This window comes from Opisthocomus hoazin, chromosome 1 (genome assembly GCF_030867145.1).
Source record: "Opisthocomus hoazin isolate bOpiHoa1 chromosome 1, bOpiHoa1.hap1, whole genome shotgun sequence".
Lineage (NCBI taxonomy): Eukaryota > Metazoa > Chordata > Aves > Opisthocomiformes > Opisthocomidae > Opisthocomus > Opisthocomus hoazin.
The window spans coordinates 72,306,562-72,331,409 of record NC_134414.1 but is presented as its reverse complement, the minus strand read 5'-3'; the positions used below and the strand labels follow the sequence as shown (position 1 = coordinate 72,331,409).

The following is a 24,848-nucleotide window of genomic DNA, read 5'->3' as shown; positions in this document are numbered from 1 at the left end:
ATGATCTCCTCAGTCGTCGTTTCTCCTCCCAGTGAATTCCTGTCTTCAGTGCTAGTCTGCCTTCTCCCTCTGTGAGCTTCTATTTGCAAGTACTACTTTTAAAAAACTTGCTTCTTCACAGAGTCTGAATATCTACTTATAGACATTGATATCTGCTGAACTTTGCATTTATCTGCATAGGTGTTTCTCTGTCCTTGTTTTTCTGTTGCATGAAAGAAAAAAGCAGACAAAAATCCCAAATACATGAACAGTAAAACTGGGATGTCTCCCCAAGCTGTGAACAGGAATTGTTCTTACTTAGTGAGGCACACTCAGACAGCTACTTAGTCTTTAATAGATGTAAACACAGTCATAAAAACAAGTGCATAGACTTCCAGAGGAAGATGTTTTTGAAATGATTTCAGTCACCCATTGTTTTTTGTAAGACTCTGAGATGAGGACATCGCTGAGGAGCCAATCATGCTGTTACATTCTTTAGTGCTTGTTTGCAAATTGATTCAGCCCGTTGAATAACCGTGAATTGTTGGGCAGGCAAGGCTTATGTGCCCTAAGGCCCATGTAATTTGTATGCAGCAGAGAAATACCTGCTTTCATGTACGGTGTTTCTTTGTCAGGCGCTTGCCAACATAATAGTGAAGCATGTGTTGGGTCCCTTTTTTCTGAGGTATCACTGCTGTCATATGCAATGTTAGATGGGAGCAGGGATGTGAAGCTGGGCTAATGCATGACTAAAATAACCGAATCTTGCCTGAACATCTGCGTGGCTGGTGTTGAAGTGGGTGACGTAGCCTTTGAATATAGTTTGAAGGGGAGAACACCAGCTCTGTTGTGTTGTTCATGCCTGTTTTCTGCTTCCTGTCACTGCATGGCTGACACAGGGCTGGCTTGCTATAAAGTAAGCTTTAAGTATTGCCTGTATTTGCACTCATACTGGTAACTCCTCCATCTTCCAGTAAGCTCAAAAAATGATTTTCATGTAGTCTATGAAAAATAGGATGCTTTGTGTGAGTATCTGAATTGAAAGGTGTTTCATATGCAGACTTAGCACTGCTGACTCTGAAATGGTCTTCTCATTCAGGTTTGTCCTGGAGGAGCCTACCTTTTCCAGCAGATCTGCATAAAATGACTTTATCTGCATGAAAAGGCTTATAATTAAACTCAAGCTGAAACACCGTTTTGTGCAGTTGGGAATTCGAGAAGTACTTGCTTTTTTTTTTTTGCGTTTTTTTTTTTTTTTTTCATTTTTACTCAGTTGAGCTTCATTAAGCTTCTACTAAGCACTGCAGAAATGTGTATTTTTCCAGGCAGGCCTTCTGATGTAAAGCTTAAATAGAACTGGCAAACGGGAGAAAGGAAGCAGTTATCTCTCCTTCCCAGAGGGACTTGGATGAATGTCCAATTCTGGCTTGCTTGGAATGTCTGTGGCAGAGCCTTCAGATTCTGACTCATGATCTCCTGTGTTTTGTACTGGGACGCTGTAAGACGTTACCTCCCTGAGGTCTGTCCTAATGTGCTGCAACAGATTTTTGTTTTATTAGGCTGTGGCATAGGCATGAGAAGACAGTTGAGAGCAGTGACCTCTTAAATCAACAAAGCATGAAACATTCAGAAGTCCAAGAACTGAACCAGCACATCCCGTTGCCCAGTCTGGTGCACTTATGAGTGCTCTCAAGAGAACTTCTGAGCCTGGTGCCCTTTATCTATGTTTGTGTCTCAAACACTGCGAGCAGCCAGCATGGTCAGTCTTAACTCCTCTGTTCAGCAGTCAGGTGGGACTCATAAATTACAGTCAGGAACTTAAATCATCCCTGCCATCCAGCCTCTGTTGGCTTCTGTTAAACTGGGTGGTGGCACTGCTGCCATGCGCTGGAAGATTTTGAGGGCTGCCGTGAGGATAACTTGGTAGTATCTGACTGAAACAAGTCAAGGGTTATAACATGGGCAGGCCTTTCTATGAAACCACAGAACAATGTGAAAGTACTGTTTATGTGGGGCAGTTCAGAGTCATCTGACTTCTCTGGGGATCTTTGGACAAGGATTGTGAATGCATGGGTTGGTCAGAGCAAGCTCTCCAGGTTCCCAGGAAGAGAATCTTGAACTCTTCAAGCAGCACTGTTTTCATAAACTCCTTGGCACAAGCTTTCAGTAAATTGTAAGAAGGTCACATGCAAGTCATAAGATATGAGGAAGAGATCGGTTAGAGCCAGGATTTAATACGTTTCTCTGTTTTGTATTTGTTGTTCAATATTTATATTGCCATCATCCACAAAGACACTGAATAGAATTGGATGCGTTCCATATAACCTAGTGGAGATGTATGTGAAGGGACTCATGTATTTTGTGTCCTAAGGAACATGTGAGAACGATTATTTTTGTAAATGCACAGATCTACAACTTTTGTTTAGTTCTGAGCTGCAAGGAGACAGCCTGGCAAGAATTTTGCCTATTCATTTCCTTTGCTGAACCAACTACTTCAGTGAGTAGCTTCCACCTTCAGACTCCACCATCCAGGACTTGTTACAGATTCTAGCTATGGATCTTCCCTGAGGGTAAACTTTCTTGACTTGTTGGCATGAAGACTGACTTTGCCTTTGCTGGTTGCATCAGATGTTTCCATTCACTTAAAGGGCAGTGTCAGCTGCAACAGGAAATCAAGGCAGCTTCTCAAATCATAGGTGAAGAATGGAAGGAATGTGACATCTCTAAATTTGTTTCAAGGATATGAAGAAAGGGAAAAACTGTCGTACATTAAGAATTGAATGGCTGACAGTGTGTGCTTTGGAGACATGAGCCAAGCGTCTTGGGTCTGTGATTATTTACTTCTCCGCTATTTCACTGAGGAATTTTTCGCGTTCTAAACATAGTGATCAAAGCCTGAATGAAACAGCAAATGAAGCCAGAGGTAGTTTCCCCACCCCTAGTCTTTTTTTTGCTAGTCTCCAGTGAAGGTAACAGTGAGAACTACAAGTCTGCAGTGCGCTTGTGAGCGAATAGTGAAATGTGCTGTAAATTCATAGTTAAGGCTGTATTCTCTTCGACAAGAGATTGATGTGTCTTTGTTTTAATATGAGATTAGGTAACAAATTCATTCAATAACTCTCAGAACTTTCTCTAAGTAATTCTGCTGCTGTATTTAATGTTGCTATTTTTTAATTCTAGGCTTGGTTAAACCCTTTATTTTCCTATGTTTGGAGTTCATGGCTGCATAGCTGAATGTCTCTCGTGTTCCGATAACATCTTGGATGCAGGCCACTTGTCAAATTTTAAACATTATTTCCCTTAGTTGGAGTGTTGCCAAAATTAACTGCTGTATCTGAGTTAGTTCCATTAGCTATTTCCATATTCTTACCTTGCCAGCTCACCTCCTTGAAATAACAGCTTTCTCCAGCCTGGAGGCCTTAAGTAAAGAGGCTTTGAGCTGGATGCTGTAGCATGTTCTGCTGTCTGCATGTTCTGTAGCTCCTCTCCTGCATGCTCCCAGCTCACTCCTTGGTGTGCTGCCTGCCCCAGGGCCTGCCATCTTCTGCACTGAACTACATCTAACTGTGGCTTGAATTCCTATTATCAATAGACTTAAAGACTTGGGCTGTTTTCAGAATTAAAGGGAAAGGGATGAGATGGTTATGGGTACAACTTCAGCCTGATCAGGGGTATTATTGAAGGCAGGGACTGTGTGGTTGTGTAGGGAAGTAATACAGCTGGGAAGGCTGCCAGGAAAGGAAGCAAGACTTAATGGAAGGAGGAGACTTGAAGTGAGCCTTGAGACCCAATGCAGGGTTTATGAATGAGAGCGTTTATCCACACAAAAAGCCACCCATGTGAGTAACAATTGTTGGTGTTGTAGGCTGCTTTGAGTGATATAAAAAAAAAAAAAAATTAAATGCAGCTGTAATGTGACTTCTGTTGTTTGCGTGTGTCGTCTTACAGAATATTTTAGGAGGTGACTAGGGGCCAAATGGCTGCTGCTTAAAGTTATCATAATCCCTGTAAGCCTCGCTGAGCCAAACCAGCAACTGTCAAGTGAGGATGATAACTATAGCTGGTGTATTTGTCTCTTCGGAGCATAGGGTTGAGAAAATGCACACTGCTTTATTTTTTCTCTGTGTAGTAGGGGTGGTTGTGGCTGTATCACAGCACTGTCCATCTGGGTATCTCTGCACAGTGACACAAGGAAAAATTTGCTTAGGCTTAGTGGGTGCCTGAGAGACTGCAGCCTGCACACAATCAGTGTGCCCAAGTGGTACATTTGGATTTAGATGTTGCCTTGTGTGCCACATACTTCCTCCTGTGTGTCCTCTGCCAAATCTGTGCTTCAGATGTAATACTACGTGTTTTTAATAAATGAGGTAAGGAAGCTACCGTGACAGTTGCCAACTTTGGCTCTTACAGAGCCTGTCTTACTTGCCTGTCATCTTGTAGCTCTGTGTCTAGTAGGAGACTGAAGTGTATTCAGGCTTTATTTGGCTTGCTGTATCTGCTTTGAATAAACCTTCTCTTCTTTACCCCACTCCTTTTACATACGCTGCAAAGCATAGTATAAAAAGTATTAGCCAAGTAGTAGAAAAGGCTTAGTAGTAGAAACAAACAATTGTACTCCTTTGTACAGACTGATTTTGCTTCCAGCTCACATGGCGATGTGAACTCTGGTCTTCAGTTCATGCCACAGGATGAATCCAGTATTTCTAGCCATTCTAAAATAGTCAGAGGATGTGGAGTTGTCTGTGGCATATTAATAGTCCTTACTTTCAATCACAAAAGCAGTTTTTTAAAAAAAATAAATCCATACACAAAGATTCTGGTTTGAGGGGTTTCATTATTATTCATCATGCAACTCTTTTACTTCATCCACTGAAGTACTGGTGCCAAAACAGAAACAACTGCTTTGGCAAATCCTAAGTACTGAGAAAGAAGCACGAGGTTTTGCAACATAGCCTGATACTAAAGAAATGTTTCTACACCATTATTTGTTTTATGAAGTCTCTTCCTCTCTGTTAATATTACTTGTGATGATTTCAGTAGATATCTGCAGGTATGGAATTAAAGTTGCAAGTATGCCTCTGGAATTCAGTAAAACATGTAAAAGTGACCAAATTTCAAACCTTTTCTAGGGGAAGTTGTTCCCATTCATCATGTTTGAAATAAGGATTCTCTTCCTTACTTGCTTTCATTCCACTTCATCTACACAGTAATTTGTTTCTCTACTCCTTCCCTGTCTCCTCCTAAAATTATCCATTGCCAAAACACGCATTAGAAGATATTCAAAAATAGATACCTTGAAATGGGAAGGGCTCCAAGCTGAATAGCTGTATGTGAGTGAAACAATACCTAGAGGGAACTCTTTGGTTTTGATTGCCTGGTATTCCTGTTCCCGTGAACATTCAGAACAAGCAGCTTTCTGGTGAGGGGAGAGTATGCCTGAAGATTCAAATCCATTGCACCATTCTTTACACTTTTATTTTTGTCTTTTCAGTCACATCAGCTCTGGAAGCATCCTAGGAAAGTGTCCTGAGGAGGGATCGGTTAGTGTACGTGTCAGTGGTAGGGGCTTATAAAAGCTGCTCAGTTAAGAGACCCCCGTGCTTCCTGAGAAAAGGACTGCTGAGGTAGAGTTTCTTCCTTCAGAGCATAGCAAGGTGATAGGTATGTACTGGAAAAGAGATGAGAAAGGGGTGTGAAGTAAGGGTATGTGGAGTAGAAGGCTACAGAGTCAGGCCCTTGTGTGCCTGAAAGCTTAGAGCAAGGATTTAAAAGTTGGTAAAAGTCTTTCTCTGCAGTTTCTAATCTCATCAGCAAAACAAGAGACAATGACTTAGAAACAAGCCCCATTTGATAACTAAATAATAGTTGATAATAGTTGATTCCTGCACTGCTGCTCTTCTCAAACTAAAAGAAATTAGTAAAACTGTTCTGAATTTAGTAATAGAACCCAGAAGAAGCTGGGTTTGAAAATGCTTTTGTATTCCACTTGGAAGGAGCTGAATTGCATTTACAGTGGAGGTTCACTGTTACTGTCCTTGCGAGATTCTGCTCTCAGCAGGTAGATCCCATCAGTTGTTTGAAGTCCAGAAGAAACTGAAGTAATGACGACACTGGTCTTGCCCACGCCCTTCTGTTGTGACCATACTAATCTGCAGCCTGCACTGCAAGACTGGGGGAGAGGGCCCTCATTATTTCTCCTCCTCTTTGCATGATTAAAATTCCTCCTGAGCGTGGGGTTGGTTAATCTACAAATAAAGCTTAACTTAAAACTGGAAGATGAATCTGAACTCACTTGGTTCTGATAGATTCCTGTGTTTTCAGCCAGGCTAGTTCTAGTATTTGTTTTGGAGGATCTTGTCAGACTCCTGAGGGCTGTGTAGGCAGATGCTGCTGCTTTTTATTAATTGCTGTGTCAAAATAAAAGTACTCACTGAAGCCCCGTCAGACTAATTCTGGCTTTTGGAAGAGAGGGGTCACAGAGAGAGATTTAGCTGTTCTTTTGGAACAACCATTCTGGAACCCTGGGACTAAGGCTCAAGACCCTGGGAAGTACATCATGGGGTTTGACTGCTGTGACCTCTTGCTCTTCAGGTCTGAGTGGGAGACAAAGGGAGTACTGTTCTGAAGAGGTACATGGAGGAAAAGCACACATTTAAGTGGAAGCTGGAAGCATTTGTGTGGTTACGTTTGATTCCTTCAGAAAGAAGATACTGTTTCTGTAGAGCTACACAAGATTGCGGTGGGGGGTATCCAATTTATGTTGATGTGTATCCTAACAGTTAAAACTTTGCTGGCTAATTACCTGATGCAGAGTGAGTGCACTTCTGTTGGAAGTCTGCTTGATTATATTAATTAAGAATGTGGTGCACCTGAGTGATGAGAGGTGGTGAATCTACGAGGGGTACACGATCTCAGAGGGGGAAAGCCAAGTGCAGAACGAAGCTTTCCTTCTCTTGATAGCGTCCGCAAATAATGTATCCGTGAAGAGTATCAGCCAGCAGGTACTGCTCAGGCTAATAACCTTGTGCCTAAGAGTAGTAACCAGATGTGGTCCCTGCACGGTAAAGTCAGCGGTCCCTGCATGGTTAAGTCAGCCTTCATAGCATTTCTTCTGTTCATTAGTCTTTTTCTGGTACCGTGTCTTGGACTGGATGCTTCCTGTTGTCCACTCTGCTTTTTTGAATCTCGTGTTTGTTTTGCTGTGGTGTGGTCTTAGTTCTGCCCCCAGCCACCACCACTGACAGACATTAATGGAGGACTTGCCAAAGGCCCCAATTGTTGTCTCTTCCCTGCTTTTTCCCCCAGAATCAGCTGAGCTGAATTAAAGGACGTTCAGTGTAAGTTTCACTTGTATTTACATTGCCTTTAGACTTCCAGTATACTAAAGCTTCCCTTGTATTCTTGACAGAGAATTGGGTATACAATCCACAGTTCATTAAGTATCATTTCATTCTAAGGTCATTAGTGAGTAAATTAATCTGTCGTGTTCTTCCATCAGAAAGGACAATTTTATGGCTGAACAGAGTATTAGGGCTCAGAACGATGCAAGTGTTTTGCATATATAATGCACTAGGTATTTGGGCAATGTTTATGCATTTGTGTAGCCCCCTTGGGTTAAGCCTGTGCGTGAAATCTTGCACCAAGTGATGTGCACAGAATGAGGCCCTCGGGGCTGCCAGCAGAAGCATGGCTGCTGGGACAGTCAGATAGTTCCCAGTTTGGTAGAAGCTGCTTGTACTGAAGAACTCTGGTATTTTGTGCCTGAGAAGGTGGCTGCTGAATTCTTAGTTCCAAATAAACCCTCTCGGAGCAGAATGGGTGAAGGACGTGACCGATCGTGCTGGATCAGAGCAGGTAGTTGGGACACACAGTCAAACCAGCTGCCACTTCCAGCTGTTAGATTTCTTTTCTCCCCTGCCTTCACAGTAGGGATGACTGAGTGGGGCTTACATTGGTTGCCATCACTTATGGCTGGATGAATTTGTTTCAGGGAACAGGAAGCCATTTCAGTGGTGGAAGTTTAACCTGTGGGTTTGCCTTGGGCTTTGTTGTTTATCCAATATGTGTTCTTCCACGTGGCTGGTGGAGTAGTGACTTAAATAATGTTCTTACTGAATACAGGGTGATGTTTCTGGACTTCATGAAATTAATGTCGCATATTCCCTTCATACACAAAGTGGTTAGCTAATTTGCAGTGCCTGTGTGTTTTGAGTGAGCTTTGTCAGCTAGCTCTTGAGGGAATGGGACAATTTTGGGGGAGTGTATTTTTACTGTAGGCAGAAGTACAACCAAAAATATACAGTGATGTAAATTATCCTGAAAGAAGCCAAGGGAATGACCTCTCCTGACAAAATGCTGAAAAATTGAAAGTTAATGCAAGGAACTATTAATAATTTTTGGTTATCTAACTTTCTAACATAAGAAGCCTTTGATAATGATTAAAGCTACAGCACAATTCTGTCTCCCATTTTTGTGATTAGCCAAGACCATAAGGACATCTGTGTTAAAAAGGAAGAAAAAAACCTGCTGGCTTTTGGCCTGTTGGAATTAATTTTATTTTTAAGTCTACATCTGCAGTGCTTGCTGTATTTGTCCATATGACTCGAATTGCATCCACCCATTTAGATTTACTGAACCATGAGTGACTTGGAACAAAAAAATCTGTGTAAAATGGTAGATCTGTCAAGGAATAAATAATGTTGATATATGCTTATAGTTCTTAGGAGTAAATCCTTAACCATATAATTGGATAGAGAGAAACTGAAAGGGTTGCTGTGAGGTGTCTGAGGTGAGTGGGTGGTTTTTTTCCATTTAAATTGGTAGGATCCAAGCTTTTCATGCTGAGATAGTATTTTGTTTTTGTTTTTTTTTTTTAAATCTAGTCCTACTGTAAAAAGAACTTATTCTATATGATTCCAGTAAGCAAAAATAGACAGATACACAGTGCTATCGCGTAACAAGCATCGTGTCAGCTCCAAGGCTTAGTTACCATCAGTTGGCTGAATCTGACTTTAAGTAAGAAACTTTGCAGGAGATGAAAAAAGAGGCAATGGCTCTAGTTGTTTAATTTTAGATAAACAAAATCCTTTTAAAAATAACATATATATACCATGAACCACGCTGTATTTTGCTCATCCTGTGTATGTGTATGCTCTTGTGATCTCTGTCGTAATGGTCTATTGTAAGCGTAGTGTGGCACCAAGGGCCTCTCTTCATCCTTCAGGGCACTGTATGTTAACAAAAAAAATGTGGTCTCTGCTCTCTTTGTTTAGGGACGCTTGTTTTCCAGATAAAAAGATGTATCTGTTCTTTTTTTTGCATATTAAGAAACCTTGTTTTGTGGGTGTTTAAGATAGTTGGGATGAGTTGAACTGGAACGGTGCTTGAAGGTGCACATTCATGGGTGGGAAAGACCATCACAGTCCAGAGTGATGTTCTGGGTGAGAAGTATAAACACACTGGCTCTTCCAGGATACCAACACTAATTTCTTTTTCTTGTGTGTGTTTGTGTATGTGTTTTTGGTTTGTGTTTTTTTTTTTTTTTTTTTTTTTACTCAGCCCCTTCTACGGAGAAGACTTTTACTGTGAAATTCCTCGGACCTTTCGACATCTGTCATTCTATATTTTTGACAGAGATGTTTTTCGAAGGGATTCCATAATAGGTATGTGTTGATAATTTTTTTTTTTTTCACAGCTTCTGTTGGATTTTTAACTGTTAGATCGTATATAGTCTTATGAGTTGGAGTCTTGATAAGACTGACAATGACAGTGGTAGGTACTGCTCGGTGTTGTCCTTTTTTGTCAAGTGACAAAATTGCCTTCAGTGTTACATGTTATAAAAAAGTCTGGGAGATGACTGCTGTGTGTTATGATAGTAAATGCAGATTGCAGTTCAACTGAAATAGGCAAAAAAGCATTGTTTAAATGTTGGCAATGTCATTTGTCACTGCATTTTTTTTCCTTCTGAATGCAAGGCCTGTAGTTTTGCCATTTTCCAGGGCTCATTACACTTACCTGCGTGCAGTATTTTTAAACTAAGACTACCTTAATGACATACAGAGTAATAGCTACTGGTCATAGGTACTCACCATACAATGATGACAGAATTTTATACAGAGTATCAGAGCAAGCTGTTGCTTACAGAATAGCTCTGTAAGACTTCCAGTGCCTGTTTGACATGGGCAAGACTTCTGCTTTTCCAGACATGATTTGCTGTGCATTTCACCTGCAGCAAATTGCATGATGCTCCATTTATCTCTTCAGGGATAAAAATCTTGCAAAAGCCTAGTTGTTACTGAGGGGAACAGTTTCCATTTTAAGTCATTTCAACTGTTTGGATTTTTTTCAGTTTTTCCTCTGTTAATTTTGAAATAAGTCATGTATGACTACCGTTTCTCTAATGCCAGTATAACATGACTATAGCTATCAATGAGGTGTATATGTCTTGACAGAGCTTGTAGTGAGGAAGTTGTCTGGTGTTGAGCAACAGTTTGTATAATGATGTAAAATACGTTCTGAGCCCATGTGCTTATAAATATCTCAAGCATGGGTGTCAGGAGGATGGGGCCAAACTCTTTTCAGTGGTGCCCAGCGACAGGACAAAGGGCAACGGGCACAAACTGAAGCAGAGGAAGTTGCAGCTGAACATGAGGAAGAACTACTTCTGTCTGAGGGTGACGGAGCACTGGAACAGGCTGCCCAGGGAGGCTGTGGATTCTCCTTCTCTGGAGATATTGAAGACCCGCCTGGACAAGGTCCTGTGCAGCCTGCTGTAGGTGACCCTGCTTCGGCAGGAGGGTTGCACTAGATGACCCACAGAGGTCGCTTCCAACCCCGAACATTCTGTGATTCTGTGTGTACAACATCTCATAATCTAGCATCCTAGGGAGGAGGGGGTCAGTCTCTGATTTTTGAGTGAGCTTTTGGAAAGGTTTTTGGTTTCTCTAATCTCTAGTTTCCCCTTGTAATATGAAAGTAGTACCTCCTTTCTTTCAGCTGATGAGTTTTTCATCGTTGAAATTGCCTCATCTGATCTCCTGTGTGTCACCAGTTTTCTGCAGCTGCAGTGACCCACGAACAGGCCATGGACTGGGATTTTTCTTGCTTAGGGCTTTACTCCCTCTCTTGGAACAAGGGTCTCTGAACACTTAACAAAAGCCAGACCCATGAAATTGCAGATAGAGAAGTGCAAATTGTTTCCTGTTCTCCATGTTTCCTAAGTTCCTGTTTTAATAATCAAGCTCTGAAATTAGAGGGGAATTCTTCAGGAACTGCTAGAGTAATCTTGTCTTAAGGGTAGTGGGAGCAGTTTTTGAAAAGAAGGTCTTACAGAAGACATAAAGGGATTTTTGTTTGGATGCTTGAATGATTGATCAGGTTCCTATTTTTCATTACTTCTTCAGGGAGCGGCAACGTTAACCTTTGTATGCATTGCAGAATCTGGGCAGACTGGTGTCTTACTGTACTGATGTATCACTGAAAGTCAAAACTCCAGTGTTACCTGTCTACACTGAGATTTTACAGTGCATATTAGCTGTTGTAGTCTGAGTTTTCCGTTCTTCTACCCTCTGTTCCTCTCCCTCCTTATCACAGGCATCTTTTGAAGAGCATTTCAAAGATGTGGAAGTGTGATAAGTAGCAATGAGAGAATGAAAAAAATCCTGAATTATTGTCATTTTGATAGTAACTCTGTAAGTTCTGCTTGTGATAGGAAAATGTTCTGGAAAGAGAACAGTGCTCTGGAGTAACTGCATGTAGATATTTTCAGTAGTTCCTATTGAACAGGAGTCAGCAGCAGCAAAACTAAGCAGTGGAGTTTTTTTGAGAAAGGGAACTCTTTTGTTGGAACAAATCTGTAATATTTAAAAGGAATAGCTGCTCTGCGTGTATCTTCAGCTCAGTCTGTAGAGACCTTTTCTTGAAGAGGCTTGAGCAAGGGAGGTTTGGAAGAGGTCCCTACTGAAAAAGTTTGGTCAGAGTGGTGCTAGAATAAGCTCGTTTCCACTGAACTGCTGAATTCTGCAAATAGGGGCCCTTTGTTTGCATTACAGAGATTGTTTGTTATCTTATGTCATCCTGAGACGCTTCTGCTGAAGAAAATGTGGTTACCCTTGCTCATCCAGCAATGAACTTTCTCAGAGAAGGGAGTTGGGGGTTGTGTCTTCCATCCAGGGAAACTAATGTTAAGTTCAAATGTTACTGAGCTTGTGAATTTGCATGTGTTTCCTGTGTGATCTGATGTGTTAAAGACATCTGCTTGCATTGTTTGTTTGGCTGTGTTTTGAGGGAGTTTCGAGACAGAGCGAACAGACTGCATGCGTGTCAAAATGGTGAGAATTTGGCAATTAGCTATTTTTTGAAGATGGTTGGCTAGCAGAGTTCCTTTTGAATCATGGTTTAGTATTGCAGGGACTTTCTCTTGATGTTATGATGTTGATTTCCAGGGTGACTGGAGCTCACGGTAGGCATGCTTTTATTTATTCAAATATGACATACAAGTTTGTGATGGTAAATTCTTTAACATCCAAAATGCAACTCACTCTGTCACAGATGAGAAGCCTTAAGCCACCAAAAGCGGAAGGAGTGGGGGCAAGAAAACGAAAAACAAGAACCCCCTGAAACCTCTGACAGAAACTTCCGAGGAGAACCAAACAAATTCAGAAACTCAAACACATGTATAGCCGATATGTTTTGGAACATACTGTAGTATTTTGGCATACAGGATGGGAGGATTGTGCAGATAACGATATCTTTGACTTTGCATGTTTGTTTATTACATTTGCATTTTCCTAATCGTAATTTGCTAAGTCATCTAGTATTTTGTTAGCTAAACAGATACAACTCTTGAACAGCTGTGTCTTGGAATAATCTTGGATGCTGGTTGAAGTGCAAATATAATGAAGAAAATGTAGAAAATGGTGGATCTGAAGTATGATCTGTCTTTTTTTTAGATAAAAAGCAGCAAATATACAGTTACTGTGGGAGTAAACTAGTCTTAAATTGTTGTTTAATTGATACTGTTTGTTTTGACTGTTAATGACGAGTTTATAAAGTGTTTTATGTAGAATGTTGAGATGTTTTGAGTAGGAAATATAGTAGTGAAAGTAATGGTAAATTCCATTTAAAGTTAGTTTTTTTTTGTTTGTTTCCAAATAATCAAATAGGAGTAGTAGGCCTATTTGATGGAATGTGTCTGTATAATACATAGGATAGCTATTTCCATCTAGCTATTACAGTGAGAAAAACATTGAGGAGATTGAGTTAACTTGAGAAACTGTCACTTGGTACCCCTCCAGCAGTAATGGGAAAGAAGATAACCTCTGGCTGGATGCAGTAGAAGCAACATTAGGATAGTAGTGCTGTGAAATAAGGTAAATGTAAAATATATGCTCTTTAATGATTATTTTTTGATACTTAGTTTTAAGCTTTTTAGAAACGTTGAATGAGGAAAGCTGTGGGGTCAGAAGGCTCTTCTTAGCCTTTAATACTTGAGCTGGAATAGTGAAGAAAACCATCTCCATGATATGCCCTGAGATGGTGGTGTTCTAGGCATGTAATGAACAGTTCAGGCTGCAAGGCTATGACTTTGAAGGTATAGATCAGTTAAAAAGCAGGAAATGTGCCACACCAAGTAATTTAACACTGCGCTGAGAGAATAGTTAATATCATATGCCCTTCAGGTGACAAGTACACAATTATTTGTCCTCTACTTAAAATCACAAATCAAGTTTGTTTTTTTTTCACCCAAGCACTTCATTTGTTTTGTTAACAGATGCATGTAACTTACTGGGTAACATCTGTGTTAAGCAGGAATCTGAAGAGAACAAAATGCACGCTTGTGAAGTTGCAAGGGGAAGAAGTAAATTTATTGTATGAGATCTCGGCCCCTGTACTGCACTGGGGAGCAAGAACTTTCTTCTGTGAGTTTGTGGTACTCCTGACTGAGGGGGAGACTTGGTTGCCATCCTGATGGGGATGGAATGGTACTGAATAAAGCACAGATGTGAAATGCCTAAACTCTTCAATGATAGAGCAAAAAATCAATGGAGAGAAGACTAGCAAGTCATTCTGCTAATTACGCTGTAAGGCAGCTTCATGCAGGTTATTAGGTGTTCTACAACAAGTTGAAACTCTTGTGGCAGTTGTATCCGGGCAGGTTGTAACTGTTTTCCTGCTTACTACTAGATGAGCTGAAGCAAAGTAAGGCAATAAAACAAATTTGCCTTTGGAGGTAATTAAGCTTAGCTGCTTTGGACTAAAGTAGATGAAAGCAAATCATAGCTTGTGGACAGCACTCTCAGAATGAAAACACCCTGGAATTTAAAGTTGTTTGAGGTGACTGTGCCTTTGTTAATGACTGTTTCCAAAGCTGAGGAGGTGTGTTTGTAGAGTTGCCACCATTTATTACCAAACATCCAAGCAAACCATCTACCTTTATAGGTAATTGTTGCCAAATTTCGCTGAAGCATCACCTTTTTGTTATTTTCTTGGTTTAAAAGAAAAATTAAAAGAGAATCGTCCCTGTTAAACTATGCTTCTTGCTAGCTAAGTGGAGGCGAGATCTTCCAATGCAATGTGAAGCAGAGATCAACATTTTAATAAAAATTTGTGTTCCTCGGTTTCTTCCACCCTGACCATGGCTTTAGGCACCAGTCACAACTTGGTTTACTGTTTGCGTGATATCTGTTGGATGACATGAGAATGATAGCTACTCAATATGCTGTAAATATAGCTACTAGTGAAATAAAGGAAATGGATGACTCTGTCCCACAAAGACAAGTCTTGAGAAGCTATAAACTAGAATTATCCTGAGGAGATTCTCTACGGTTGTACAGAAAGCCTAAAATAAGTATTTTCTGCATAGAATAAATTGCTAGGGTGCACTCACAGTATCTTTTAGCATAACAGATGGTCACAAAAACAGGAAAACAAAGTTGAGCTTTCAAAAATACATATTTTTCCTTTTTCCTCCTACAAGTACAACTATTATAAACAAAACTACTGAGCATAATGTGCTAGAACCTCAACTGTCCTTTTATGCAACCCTCCTGCTTACTAAATGACAGTGTTAATACTATCTGTATTTGGAATGTCACCACAGATCCATCCTCCCAGCTTACCTCTCACTGCTAAAGTTAGAGCTGGGCTTTCTGTATTTTCTGCAGGACCTGACTTAGCACTAGCAGATGTTAAGCAGTCCATGTCTGGTTTATGCTTTGCTTGAACTAAGTAAAGACTGGGGCTGAAGAAGATGCAGTAGCGGTGGCTTCTGTTGGCAGTACTTGGAAGGGGCTGGTGATAGAGGGGATGAAGGAGGTGGTTGCTTAGTGCAAGCAGCATGCGCAGGGTCTTGGTGCCTACTGTGAGGCAGACAGCAGTGACTGCAAGTCTAGATTTTGGGACTGTTCTCCCACTGCAGCCAGCTGTGGGCTATACCACCTTTCTCAAATGTGTGGACATTTTAAGGGCCCAGAGCGCAGCTGGCAGAGAATTGATACCAGACATGTGGCTGGGTAGGGTTTTTGTTTTGTTTTAACAGGAAGGGAGAATAGAAGCTGCTATGTAAGCCAGGCAAGATTGTTGGGATTGTGGCTAGCAAAACTACCCTCATAGAGGATACTCCATGCAAAGCTGCAGCTTGGTGCTTTTAAGGGTAGAAACTATGTATTATCCACAGCCTACTTTTCTCTGCCTTACTATCCAAGATAAATCCCACAAAGGGGAAAACTGGGTTTCATTTTTTACTATATTTGGACTAGTTATTCAAAAACCAAACAAAACTGGGATCATGAATGTAGTACACATCAGTACTCTATGTAGGATGCACCACTGCTGTATTGGAAGTGTTCTGCCATTGTTGCCACTAATTCTTACTCATGGTAGCAGGTGGTCTAGTAGTGCTTGTGCTTCATAGTGTACTGCACAGGAGCCAGGAGGGAGCCATTCTGCTGCTTCTAAGGCTCTGAAGCCTAATGTTGCAGCTAATTCTCTTCCTTATCTTTCTAATCCTCAAGCAGGGAGATTGCTTGTTTTAGTCTTTTTCTGAGTTGTGGGAGGGGTGAGTGAATTTTTGTTGTTTTTGAACAAGACAGGCATCTAGCCCTTTTTGTCTTGCAAAGTTTCAGTACTTTTCTGTGATGACAAATAACCTTTCATATAGGTAATTATAAAGTTCCAGGTAGTCTGGAAGAGTAGTGGTGGTTCTGGGTCGGAGTTTTCAAGGTAATTAAAGTTTTATAAGTCTTTCACAGTCCAAAATATTGATTAAAATGGATTCTGATTTCTCCTTAGTCTTTCCAGCTATTGAAAGTGACTCTCCCTGTGCACCTTCATATCAGTTACTTTAAATGGATTCACTGGTAGTGTGTCTGTGTACTTAATACACTAGCATGAAGCAACTTCTGAACTAGCTTCCATGTCCTCTTACTGCCTGATGTTGCAGCACACAGGAGGCAAGGTAGTCTATGCTCAGAGCTGAGAGAAGACTGAATTAATTAGGCGTGACACCTCTTTTCAGTGGTGTCCAGTGACAGCACAAGGGGCAACGAGCACAAACTGAAGCAGAGGAAGTTGCAGCTGAACACGAGGAAGAACTTCTTCCCTCTGAGGGTGACGGAGCACTGGAACAGGCTGCCCAGGGAGGTTGTGGAGTCTCCTTCTCTGGAGATATTGAAGACCCGCCTGGACAAGGTCCTGTGCAGCCTACTGTAGGTGACCCTGCTTCGGCAGGAGGGTTGCACTAGATGACCCACAGAGGTCCCTTCCAACCCCGAACATTCTGTGATTCTGTGAGGCCTTTTAACATGTGACTCAGACCTAACCCTTTGCTATAAATTAACTATACTGCAGTCAGTGTTAATAGAGGATGTCATATTAAAGATATTACATTATATTGCTTCAGCTCACTTGGCAGCAATATGCAGAGTTCTGTGGTTTTCACTGTGCAAGTATTCCAAGATAATGTGCTGTGCAAGATAAAGATAACTTAAGGTGCAAGAGCTCCTGAAATGCTGTTTTTAAGGTTCTGTAAAATAACTGTTGGACCACTTTTCAGGTAGAGCCTCATGCCCTTTTAAAATTGCAAACTCCTGTCCTATTGCTGTCTTGACTTCCTTTTCAGTAAAGGAATATATCGTCTAGTAATCTAGCATCTGACATAACTAGTTACATCTCAGCTGTGAAGTAAGCAGTCTGCAAACTTGCACATGAGTGTTAAAAGGTGAGATATAATCCTCAAACTAGTGCCTAATCCTTTTCTCACCAACAGGTAATCCAGACAGAAAGTAGTTGTGACTGGATGGGGAATGCCTGAGCCAAATTATTAACTCTGTTAGTCTTTGTATGGAAATATTAGACCCTGAATTAACAAGCCTAGGCACGTCCAGGGACAAGCTGATGGACTGCATTGATTTGTCTCGGAAAAGCTGTCGAAACTCCAGTGAGGGACAGGCACCAAGGGCGCGGTGATTCGGCAAACACTTTCCCAAGCAGTGCCAGAAATCCCTGCCCATCTCTGTTGCATATTTCTGCCTCTGTGCCCAAATTATTGAGCTTCTCCTATCTTCTAGCTGTGTTAATGTCACTCTTAAGTGGAGAAGCCATAAAACAGGTCATTTGAAATGATCTGTGTGTTAAAAATGCCGACAACACCTATACATGACGCTTGAAACTTATTTCTTCCTCCCTTCTCCTCCCTGAGAATGTTTGTTTTCATTGTTTGGTCTTTTTTAGTTTGGATTGGTTTCCTCAACAGTTTCAGCACAGCATGCTGCAGGGACAGGGATGCATGGGTGGGGAAAGTAGGAGGCTTTTAAATCAGTTTGCACCAGGGTTCCTAGAGGAGTTTGCACCCTTAGGACCATCCAGGCTCTAGGTAGTAGCTTCATTCATCCATGAGCTGGCCGCATGTTTGAAGTAACAGGTTGTTGGTGGGTTATTTTTTCCCTAAGAAGAGATTCACAGAAGAGAGGTGTCAGGTTTGGTGTGTTGCATCTTTGTTTTGAACACAGGGCTTAGGATTTACATGTGCCAGTGAAGATCTGTTCGATCTGAACTGCAGGGGTCATAGGGAAATTGCTGCCGTATGGGTGACAACATGCAGGAGTGTGTGGGGTTTCCCTGCCCTCCACCAGCCTGAGGTCCTGGTGAATGTGAGACTTCGGAAAGAGCAGCACTGAGGAGAACGTCTTGGGGGTGTTGGTTGATCTGAAGCTCAACATGACCCAGCAGTGTGCGCTTGCAGCCCAGAATGCCAGCCATATCCTGGGCTGCATCAAAAGCAGCGTGGCCAGTAGGTCGAGGGAGGGGATTCTGCCCCTCTGCTCCGCTCTGGTGAGACCCCAACTGGAGTCCTGCATCCAGCTCTGGAGCCCTCAGCACAGGAAAGACATGGAGCTGTTGGAGCGGGTCCAGAGGAGGGCCACAAAGGTGATCAGAGGGCTGGAGCACCTCTCCTGGGAGGAAAGGCTGAGAGTTGTGGGGCTGTTCAGCCTGAAGAAGAGAAGGCTGCGAGGAGACCTTATAGCAGACTTCCAGTACTTAAAGGGGGCTTGTAAGAAAGCTGGAGATGGTCTTTTTACAAGGGCATGCAGTGACAGGACAAGGGGTAATGGCTTCAGACTGAAAAAGGGTAGGTTTACATTAGATGTAAGGAAGAAATTCTTTACTATGACGGTGATGAGGCACTGGAACAGGTTGCCTGGAGAAGCTGTGGATGTCCCCATTACTGGAAGTGTTCGAGGGCAGGGGCTTTGAGCAACCTGGTCTAGTGAAAGGGGTCCCTGCCCATGGCAGGGTGGCTGGAACTAGAAGATCTATGAGGTCCCTCCCAACCCAAAACGTTCTATGATTCTATGAAAAAAATTAGCTTAGACGCAAAGAATGCTTTTGCCTCATCTTTACTGGTCTTATTGCTGAGAATCTAACTTTTAAATATGTAAGTTAACTAAATTTTGAAATTACACCTTTTACAGTTCAGCATGCTTTGCTGTTGCCTGCCTCCTCCCATACAGTGTCTAAAAGCTTAAATAGACTCTCTGCAGCCTGGGGCGCCTCTGAGGAAACCAGGAGGAGTGGCTGGGTGCCTCAGGTGCAAGTTTTGGAGTCTCACTGCTGCCTGGCAGCCACCCAGGTCTTGAGAAAGAGCACGGGACAATGGGCTTGGGAGCACATGGAGGAACTGCAGAGAGGAAAACATCCTGTAAATGAGCGGTGGGTAAACCTTTCTGACCTCTTGTGTCAGGCTTATCTTCAAGGTTGAATGATAGGTGCCAATAGCTTGTGATTTGTGGCCTAGATTTAACCTAGCTCTGGTGAGGCTAGAAGTTGTTTGAGCCAGGTCAGATGTAGGTCAGCTGGTGGCAGAGCAGTGGCTGCATGGAGGAGGGCAGGACCTGACCATGCTCAGCACCTGCACTGTACCTTACACGAGCCTGGTGAGGAGGAGGAGGGAGGAGTGTGGGTTAGGTGACGACATGGACATGGCTAGTACAGGCAAAAAGTTACAAACAGAAGTTGTGCAGGGCACTCCTGTATACAGAGAAGCGTTTAACAGGGCAGATCAAACAACCTGCCCTATCAGTAGTATGCCTTTGTATATGTTTAGACTGGGCAAAGTGTAGGCTTGCTTGTTTTTTCTCTCTCCCTTCCCCTCCCCCACTCTGTGGTTTGTTTGGTTTTTTTTTTTCCCCTCCCTCCCTGGTGGATTTTTCTGCTTTGTGTATCGTTTGGTATACAGTGAAAAACCCTGGATTCCAGCCAGGCCAGTCAATAAGTTTCACTCATTAATAAGACTTGCTTGTGTGTAGAGCAAACAGGGCTGTTCAAAAAGTTTCTGAATCAAAACAGTTGTACCACCACGTTAACCCTCTGGGAGCTCGAGGCGTGTATCATTCTCTGCAGACACTTTGTGCTGCAATTACATACAGAGTGTGTGGTCAGAACCCCTGAGTTACCTTGCCATCCTTGTTGTAGAGAGCAGTGGAACTCCCTGCGGAAACAGGGGACAGTGATAACACCATCTGTGCTACGTGCAGGTGTTGGTGACCTCGTCCTTGAGTATTCTGAAAGGACATTGCCTGCATGGGAGGTGACTGCAAATGAGACCGATTGAAAGATACGGGTGACGCTGTGTGGGAAGCGCGTGTTACACTGCACTCGGGTGGAGGATTTCTGCGAGAGATTAAAGGGTGCAGTGAGGATTGCACGCAGTGAAAGTAAACAAATTTCAAATGAGGTCCAAAGCGATTATTGGAAGGTCATGCATTTAAATGTGTTCCCCTCTCAAAATGTTTTAGAGAAACTAGGTTGCCCACAGACTGCTGTGGTTAGAGAATAAAAGTAGAAGCTTTGAAAATACACAGCCATCATTACAGAGATTCTCAGCAGCGTAACTTGCTGTCCTCTGTTCAGCGTGGTTCAGATGTATTATTTACCCTTTCTGCCTTATTGTTTAGTAGCTTTGTGTAGTTTAATTGTTGAAGTTTCAAGTCACTTGCTGTGCATATTCAGTAAAGAGCCTGGTAATGAATATGGCTCATTAATCTCTAGTTTAATGTTTGCCATGAGGTGGATCTGATAATCTCTAAAGGACAAGCAGAGGGAGGAGAGCGCTGAGGGCAGAATGAGCAAGACTTGAGAGTAATGGGTCAGCAGCTCTGCGGAAGGCAGAGCAGAAACACTGGCAGATATTATGGAGGGCAGCTGTGGAAGGATGCAGAGTGGTTTAAAACCTGGAACTGGAAATCTGGAAACTGTCACCAGAAGCAGCCCGAGGGTGACAGAAGAATGCAACAGAAGCTGCAGCAAGGTACATGGAGCAGCCCAGCAAACAGGAGGGCTGGGTGGAGCCATCTGACAACAGCTACAGGAAAAGGCCAAAATTTGAGGGAACACTAGGGTATAATAACTTACTGCTGGGACTTTGGTAAGCTTTTAGATTACAGCAGGGAGAATGCTTTTTGTTTGCCACTTTCATAGTCTTCCATTGTGTGGATTTTTTTTTTTTTTTTTGTACATGTCTTATGTTAACATTTGCTGGGGTGATGCATTACTGACCTGTAGCCAAAACTGGGTTTGGGAAGCCTTGGAAGTCTCTCTCCCATTAAGACTTGTGACCATTGGTGTGTTTTGTCTAGCAGGATTTGGTTAAAGAAAGTCTGTGTTTTGTAGCAAAGCAGTGGTTGCAAATTGTATGCGAGCAACTCACTCAAGCAAAGTGTGCTACCAAACCAGAATGCCAAAAAATAGCTTTCTTGAGCCTTGTGAATGTCTCTGACTGTCCTGGATTGTTTCATTTTGAACATGTTGCTTTGCTCAGTGCCTGGGGAACCACTCAGCCCAAAGCTCCTTTCTGAGAACCACGTGTTCCTCAGGCACGCCGTGCTCTGTATATACGAAGACAGACACTTGGAATAAGTTTCATTGCCCCTCAGAGCGCTTTACGTAATGCCTGAGTGAGACTGGGCAGGATAAGAGTTTCAGCTTTACATATATGTTAGCCCTTAGCATGTATGTACATTAGTTCACAGCATTGAACTGGCTGCTGTTGCCATAACTACCAAATCAGCTAATTTGGTAGGGATAAGAGGGGATTAAAAAGGTGAGGGGAAAAGCTCTACTGTGTGGGGTGGTGTGTTTTTTGGTGTTGTGTTTTTTTTTTTTAATTATTTTCACGATCAGGGTAGTGCTTGGGTGGCTCTGGGTTGTAGAATGCAAACTGCAAGACGTTGAGTGCGGGAGTTAGGTCAGCAGGGCCTCAAAATGCAGATCTGGGAATCTGCTGTGACTTGACACCTCTAGTTGCTGCCCTTCTCCTACAAAAATACATAGTGAAAAGCCTCATCCTAAAATACTGTTAGCCGTAACCACACGCATGGAACTTTCTTTTGGGATTGTTATGGACATCTGCCTCAAAAATCTCTCTCCAACAAGTTTTGAGCTTTTCCTTCCACAAGTTTGTCACGTCAAAGAAGTAATAATGATATTTTTACTATAAGCATACTTACAAGCTTATCCACAGAGCCTAGTGCTTCAATCTGAGTATGACGTTAGGAATTTTTAAGTCTTTCACAATGCAAAGTGGAAAAAGCTGCTCATAAGAAAGAATTATGTATTGTGTAAAGAAGTATGCCCTGAATAAATCTTTCCTTGCTCTGAAGCCTTTCTTGAATACGACAGTACTTAAATCATTGTTTAAAACTTGGTTTTGATGGAAACGTATGATGGAGGAGCTATAGCATGTCTTAAAGTGTACTTCTGGTTTGTTTTATTTCCAGGAAAGGTAGCTATACAGAAAGAAGATCTGCAGAAGTATCATAACAGAGACACCTGGTTTCAACTCCAGCATGTTGACGCTGATTCGGAAGTACAGGTGAGATTATCTTGGCAAAGGAGTACTTGTAACAGGGCCATGGCAGTTTTACGGTTTCCATGGTTCTAGGACAGATGCGTTGCTTTCCTACGAAAAGGAAGCATTGCTCATTAGTGTGGTTTAGGCTTCAGTGATACTTGCAGCTTGTGTCTATATAGGGTGAATTACAAGTGTCTGTAATCAATGGGCCAGGATTCTGCCTACAGAAATAGTTAAAACTATGCGAACTGTCAGGGTCACTGAAACAAGGAGAGGTGTCGTTATCTCGAGTATCAAATAACTTCAAAACCCTATAAATAGCTGTTGATTCCTCAGGGAGCAGAGCCAGTTTGAAAATACTATCTGCAGGTACTGTTTTGAATAATTAGGTAGGCAGGTTGTCACAGGAATGGCAACAAGTACATCTCAGACAAAAAAAATCACTCCTTGACAGAATTCTAGGCCCTGCTCCAAATGATAGGAATGCTGATAATTGTATCACTTCAACTCCATTTAGGGTTTGGTACTTTGCAGATTTTGGTATACAGTGAGACTCCTCAGTTTTTTGTACTTAACCTCTTTTGAAGCAGATTCTGTTTTCTATTACAATATTAGATCTTGTGAAAACATTCTTTATAACAAAGCACAAAGTTAAAATAATGTAGCAGGATATCAATATAAATCAGTTACTTTTTTGTTGTTGTTTTTTTCCTGTGAGTATATATTACAGGTCACTTTTGAACTACAGTATTTGCTTAGGAGGCCACAGACATGAACGTCTGACCTGTGCAACAGTCTCCTATAAATGCAAGGGGAAATGCTGCTTTGTTACCGCCATGTGGTAGGATTGGACGTAATGGCTTGGCTTTTCAGTCTGCAGGCCGGTGTGCACAAACCAGGTCAGAAAATGACACAGTGCACACACATTCCAACATGTAGTGTGGTTGTGTGTGGTGAAGCATACATAAAAATATGTTCAAGGTTATGTTTTCTGTTGTTTGGAGAGACAAATAATACACTGTTGTGCACATGCTGCAAAGAAAGCTCATGACAGCCTGTTCAGTCTGTAACATTCTCTGTAAAATATTGATCCTCTTTAATGCCACATTTCAATGCCAGTGGTGATGGAAAGGCTTTTAACAGCTGTTTAACTTTGAGGTCTGTTCTCTTTACCCTGGCCTCCCTTTCTTCTTACCCCCAAAGCCTCTTATGACAGTGGCTTTAAAACAATAGTTTTAATGTTTATTTCCTGCAGGATATGAAAACTTTCCCTTTGTAATTTATCAGTTGAAGAAGGACAATATTTGGATAAGCTTCTGCATTGTTTATTTTGTTACAGTATTTTCACAGTGAGCTTGTGGAAGCTTTTTAGACCAGGGTGCTTTCTTGGACAGCACTGGTAATGTGAGCTGTGAACTCATAACAGAAAGGTTTTCAGGCAGCTCTAGCTTTTGGAGAGATGAGGAGCACAGTATTTTCTGGAAAGCATGTGCTCTGTTTGTAGTTGTTTGTATAGTTTATTACTTCCGCTGTTTGTGTCTTTGCAAGAGCCCAACTGTTAAAAGCTGTTTCTGGGCTCCATGGTAAGAGTTTATTACAGCTAGTGTAAATATGAACAGCACTCAGATGATTTTATCCATTTACTTAGATGTTCCACAGTCTTTACGTTAAGGAGTTTATGAGAGGGATTTGTGTTTTCCATAATAGTGTGAGCAGATTTGTAGATACGAGTATGAATTCTTATGCAAGTGAAGATAGCCAAATGAAGGAGTATTTTTGTCTTTGTATTCTTTTTACATCTGTGGTATCTGTTGTATCTTTTTCTAAACACTTCTTTATTTATAAGAGAAAAAAGAATATTTGTGTTAGTCAGTATTTATGCAATGTTACTTAGTTTTTATCCAATTTTAAGGAAAATAATTTAAGAATTTTTAAGCAGTTAACATTTGCAGTAAATCATGAAAATACTAGTAAGCAAAAAGCAAATGTAATGTGCCAACTATCAGTTTTATTCTAGGAGTTGTTCCCATTGGCCACATAATCTAGTGGATTAAACATTGAGCCACGTGCCAGGGAACTACTGAATCTTACTTCTGGTTTTGTCAGCCAGTTGCCTTAATACTGTTTTCCATGTTGTAGAGCACTTCATGGCTATTTAGTTACGCATCACGGCACTGTACTGAGGTAAGCTACTGTCACTCCCACACTTTAAATACAGTGAAGTGTCAAAGAAAGTGACTTGTTTGAGGTCATACAAGTCAGAGGGAGGAATTAGAAAAAAAAAGTATCAAAGAGAACAGGTTTTTAATTCTTTCTAGTTCATTAGGCCATGATATGAAAGAAACTGGGTGACAATGATAAGCCTGTATAGGATTTCTCTTTACAGTGTGCAAAGCCTAAAAATACCTGGGTTTTAAGCAGACCAGTCAGCACAGTCAGAAACTGAAAACCAGCTTAAAATCAGTGGATTACTGAAATATTAGTGATCTTGGGTGCCATGGTACTGGGATGCCCCGTTCTA

General features: G+C 41.7%; 1 protein-coding gene across 1 annotated transcript in view; it reads left to right on the top strand.

Moving 5' to 3' along the window:
• RASA3 (RAS p21 protein activator 3) overlaps positions 1–24,848 on the top strand; it is a 138,678-nt gene that overhangs the window by 42,065 nt on the left and 71,765 nt on the right. The window contains exons 3-4 of the mRNA XM_075425447.1: positions 9,538–9,641; positions 22,254–22,348. Coding sequence (XP_075281562.1) covers positions 9,538–9,641; positions 22,254–22,348 — 199 coding nt within the window. The remainder of the gene's footprint in view (positions 1–9,537; positions 9,642–22,253; positions 22,349–24,848) is intronic.